The sequence below is a fragment of the Portunus trituberculatus genome, chromosome 2, assembly GCF_017591435.1.
Source record: "Portunus trituberculatus isolate SZX2019 chromosome 2, ASM1759143v1, whole genome shotgun sequence".
NCBI classification, from domain to species: domain Eukaryota; kingdom Metazoa; phylum Arthropoda; class Malacostraca; order Decapoda; family Portunidae; genus Portunus; species Portunus trituberculatus.
Genome location: NC_059256.1, coordinates 5,414,606 through 5,419,633, shown reverse-complemented (window position 1 = coordinate 5,419,633; position 5,028 = coordinate 5,414,606). Strand labels below are relative to the sequence as shown.

General features: G+C 45.5%; 1 protein-coding gene and 1 long non-coding RNA gene across 2 annotated transcripts in view; both read right to left on the bottom strand.

The window, feature by feature from the left end:
- LOC123503495 overlaps window positions 1-719 on the bottom strand; it is a 2,436-nt gene extending 1,717 nt beyond the window's left edge. Inside the window, exon 1 of the mRNA XM_045253324.1 lies at window positions 586-719. Within this exon, the coding sequence (XP_045109259.1) occupies window positions 586-588 (3 nt within the window). The 5' untranslated portion in view covers window positions 589-719. The remainder of the gene's footprint in view (window positions 1-585) is intronic.
- A 1,787-nt stretch (window positions 720-2,506) lies between these two features.
- LOC123503500 lies at window positions 2,507-5,028 on the bottom strand. The gene is made up of 3 exons (XR_006674481.1): window positions 4,890-5,028; window positions 2,941-3,064; window positions 2,507-2,566 (listed from the first exon to the last, which is right to left on the bottom strand). It is a non-coding gene; the product is annotated as an uncharacterized LOC123503500 (long non-coding RNA).

Below are 5,028 nucleotides of genomic sequence, written 5' to 3'. Positions count from 1 at the left end.
TTATTGGTGTTTTCAAGGGTGTAGTGGAAGTTATTGGTGTTTTCAAGGGTGTAGTGGAAGTTATTGGTGTTTTCAAGGGTGTAGTGGAAGTTATTGGTGTTTTCAAGGGTGTAGTGGAAGTTATTGGTGTTTTCAAGGGTGTAGTGGAAGTTATTGGTGTTTTCAAGGGTGTAGTGGAAGTTATTGGTGTTTTCAAGGGTGTAGTGGAAGTTATTGGTGTTTTCAAGGGTGTAGTGGAAGTTATTGGTGTTTTCAAGGGTGTAGTGGAAGTTATTGGTGTTTTCAAGGGTGTAGTGGAAGTTATTGGTGTTTTCAAGGGTGTAGTGGAAGTTATTGGTGTTTTCAAGGGTGTAGTGGAAGTTATTGGTGTTTTTCAAGGGTGTAGTGGAAGTTATTGGTGTTTTTCAAGGGTGTAGTGGAAGTTATTGGTGTTTTTCAAGGGTGTAGTGGAAGTTATTGGGATTTTTAAGGGTGTTTTGTGGTTCTAGTGACAGATTAACAACATTTCTATATTCTCTCTCTCTCTCTCTCTCTCTCTCTCTCTCTCTCTCTCTCTCTCTCTCTCTCTCTCTCTCTCTCTCTCACCATGTTCGTGTCAATGCCATTCTGAAGCGTGTGTCTTCTTGCCTCTCTCTTCCTTCCTCCTCCCTTCTTCTGTGGGGGAGGAGGAGGAGGGGCGGAGGAGGAGGAGGAGGAAGAGGAGGTGGAAGGGAGGGAGGTTGGCGGCCCCTCCCGCTGTCCCTCCATCCCCACCCTCTCCCTGCTGGTTCCTTGGCGGGTAAAATGGAGAGAGACCTGTGAGAGAGAGAGAGAGAGAGAGAGAGAGAGAGAGAGAGAGAGAGAGAGAGAGAGAGAGAGAGAGAGAGAGAGTGGTTGAATATTTCACATTATTAAACTTATAAAATATGCAGAGAGAGAGAGAGAGAGAGAGAGAGAGAGAGAGAGAGAAATTTTGAGTGGTTGAAAACAAGAAAATGAGAAAAATTGAGAGAGAGAGAGAGAGAGAGAGAGAGAGAGAGAGAGAGAGAGAGAGAGAGAGAGAGAGAGAGATTAATGGCCACAGTCTTCACTATTTTAACCCCTTCAGTACTGGGACACATTTTTACTAAGAGTTTTGTGTACCATTAGACCATTTTATTGACATTAGCAAGGGTTAATGGCCACAGTCTTCACTATTTTAACCCCTTCAGTACTGGGACACATTTTTACTAAGAGTTTTGTGTACCATTAGACCATTTTATTGACATTAGTTTGTGAAGCTTTGTCAAATCCGCAGATATTAAGAATAAAATGGATACGGAAATGCTTCTTGGTGCTTAAGGGGTTAGGAAAAGGGTTAAGGAGTTGGGTAGCATCTGATCCCATTATCGGTAGCATCTGATCCTATTATAAAAGGGATTAAATAGTTTGTTTTTATTTGCGTTAGAAATTAGAGGTCTTTTATACACACTGACACACACACACACACACACACTGACCTTGACTCTCGTAGATCCTTGTGGTGGTGGTGGTGGTGGTGGTAGCTGGACTTATTAGCAGTAGTAGTAGTAGTAGTAGTAGTAGTAGTAGTGGTGGTCGTATCGCTACAAACTTTTTCCTTCCATGATTGCAAGGCTGATCTAATGCCAACTTTCCTTAATGGTGCGCCTCCTCCTCCTCCTCCTCCTCCTCCTCCTCCTCCTCCTCCTCCTCCTCTTTCCTCAAGGTTCAGTAAGCGTTCAAGACTTCCTCCTCTTTCTCTTCCCTCCTCCTCCTCCTCCTCCTCCTCCTCCTCCAGCGGTAGTCTCTCTCTCTCGTTCTCTCTCTCTCTCCACCGGCTGTTGTGTCTCTCTGGAAAAATATATAAGTTAGGAATGTTGCTACTACTACTACTACTACTACTACTACTACTACTACTACTACTACTGCTGCTGCTGCTCACCTAATTCTCTCTCCACGGTCGAGTGAGTGGGTGGCGCCTCTCCCCTCTCCCCCCCCTCCTCTCCCCTCCAAATTTCTATCGAGGGAGTGCGTGCCCCCTCTAGCCCCCCGCTCCATCACCCGGGGGGGCTTAGGGGGCGCCGATAGTACCCCAGACACCCCCAGTTTAATCTCAGTTTTCCTGTGGTGGTGGTGGTGGTGGTGGTGGGGGTGCTGGGGGCGGCTGGGGGGTGTTCTGTGGTGCTGGGGGGGTGAGGTGCCCAGCGCGGGTGTTGGAGGTGGTGGGGGTGGCTGGGGTGGGCGGGATGGGGGGCGCCGACCCTTGTTACCTGTTGGGGGTGGAAATAATGATGATGATGATGATAATAATAATAATAATAATAATAATAATAATAATAATAATAATAATTGTTACTACTACTACTACTACTACTACTACTACTACTACTACTTTACCTGATCAAGTAGGGGAGCGGATGGGGGGCGGGGGTGCGGCGGCGGCGGTGGTGGTGGTTGCGATGGAGGAGCGGAGGAGGGAAGAGGAGGAGGAGGAGGAGGAGGATGCTTGAAGTGGAGGGAAGAGGAAGAGGAGGAGGAGGAGGAGGAGGAGGATTCTATCTTCTCTCTTGTTCCGGAGGAGGCTAATCTGTGGAGGAGGAGGAGGAGGAGGAGGAGGAGGAGGAGGAGGAGGAGGAGGAGGAGGAGGAGGAGGAGGAAAGAAAAATAATTAATTAAAAATATCAAAACGAGAGACAAAACACACTCTCTCTCTCTCTCTCTCTCTCTCTCTCTCTCTCTCTCTCTCTCTCTCTCACTTAAAAACCTCAATTTTCTCACATTTCCTTGCTTTAAACCACTGGAAACTACTCTCTCTCTCTCTCTCTCTCTCTCTCTCTCTCTCTCTCTCTCTCTCCTCTTAAATCATTCTTCTCTCTCGTTATCACTCTCTCTCTCTCACTCTCTCTCTCTCTCTCTCTCTCTCTCTCTCTCTCTCTCTCTCTCTCTCTCTCTCTCTCTCACGTGTAATCCAGCGCAAAATCTCTCGAAGGAAAGATATCCATCCATGGGGTGACCTTGCGTAGACTCGGAAGAACGTCGCGCGGTAACCCTTGCGCCCCGTCATCCTGCCAGCGCCTCTCAATCTCTGCAAGTTAGGAACGTTGTGGAGTACTCTGAGGGGTGTTAGGAATACTCTGTGGGGGTGTTAGGTAGGTTTCTGATAGTTTTTCGAGTGTTTTTGGGGTGTTTTGCTTAAGTTAGGAACGTTGCGGGGTGTTTGTGGTGCAGTTAGGAAGGTTGAGGGTTTTTTTTATGTGTTAGGATTGTTTTACGGTATTTACGGGTCAGTTAGGAAGGTTAAAGATGTTTTTTGTATAAGTTAAGAAGGTTTTAGGGTATTTTGGTTGAGTTAGGAAGGTTCAAGGCATTTTGTATAAGTTAGAAGGTTGTAGGGGTGTGTTTGGTTGAGTTAGGAAGGATTTAAGGCATGTTTGTATAAGTTAGGAAGGTTTTAAGGCATGTTTGTACAAGTTTTAAGGATGTTTTTGTGGTTGTGGTGACAGATTAACAACATTTCCACACTCCAAAGGCTCTAGTTGAAGTGACGCGGGTTTTAAGGGTGTTTTGTGGTTGTGGTGACAGATTAACAACATTTCCACACTCCAAAGGCTCTAGTTGAAGTGACGCGGGTTTTAAGGGTGTTTTGTGGTTGTGGTGACAGATTAACAACATTTCCACACTCCAAAGGCTCTAGTTGAAGTGACGCGGGTTTTTAAGGGTGTTTTTGTGGTTGTGGTGACAGATTAACAACATTTCCACACTCCAAAGGCTCTAGTTGAAGTGACGCGGGTTTTAAGGGTGTTTTGTGGTTGTGGTGACAGATTAACAACATTTCCACACTCCAAAGGCTGTAGTTGAAGTGACGCGGGTTTTAAGGGTGTTTTGTGGTTGTGGTGACAGATTAACAACATTTCCACACTCCAAAGGCTCTAGTTGAAGTGACGCGGGTTTTAAGGGTGTTTTGTGGTTGTGGTGACAGATTAACAACATTTCCACACTCCAAAGGCTCTAGTTGAAGTGACGCGGGTTTTAAGGGTGTTTTGTGGTTGTGGTGACAGATTAACAACATTTCCACACTCCAAAGGCTCTAGTTGAAGTGACGCGGGTTTTAAGGGTGTTTTGTGGTTGTGGTGACAGATTAACAACATTTCCACACTCCAAAGGCTCTAGTTGAAGTGACGCGGGTTTTAAGGGTGTTTTGTGGTTGTGGTGACAGATTAACAACATTTCCACACTCCAAAGGCTCTAGTTGAAGTGACGCGGGTTTTAAGGGTGTTTTGTGGTTGTGGTGACAGATTAACAACATTTCCACACTCCAAAGGCTCTAGTTGAAGTGACGCGGGTTTTAAGGGTGTTTTGTGGTTGTGGTGACAGATTAACAACATTTCCACACTCCAAAGGCTCTAGTTGAAGTGACGCGGGTTTTAGTTGAAGTGACGCGGGTTTTTAAGGGTGTTTTTGTGGTTGTGGTGACAGATTAACAACATTTCCACACTCCAAAGGCTCTAGTTGAAGTGACGCGGGTTTTTAAGGGTGTTTTGTGGTTGTGGTGACAGATTAACAACATTTCCACACTCCAAAGGCTCTAGTTGAAGTGACGCGGGTTTTTAAGGGTGTTTTTGTGGTTGTGGTGACAGATTAACAACATTTCCACACTCCAAAGGCTCTAGTTGAAGTGACGCGGGTTTTTAAGGGTGTTTTTGTGGTTGTAGAGGCAGAGTGACATAATTTCTGCACTATTAACTGGAGAAACACTCTTAAAAACACTCCCAGTCATTTCTACGACCTTGAAAAACAATTGTGATGAAATAATAACGCGATTTTACCAATAACAAATAAACTTAATATAAATCCTTGACCTTCTGACCTTCGTGTGACCTTCCCTTGACCTTGTGACCTTGTGACCTCACCTGACAATTTGACGTAGCCAGATCGTTGGTCATCCATTATGTCAAAAAGAGTTCGCATTGCATTTATGAACGGCTGAGGAAGATCCAAGGCAGTGGTGGTGGTGGTGGTGGCGGTGGTGGTGGTGGTGCTGGCCATGGT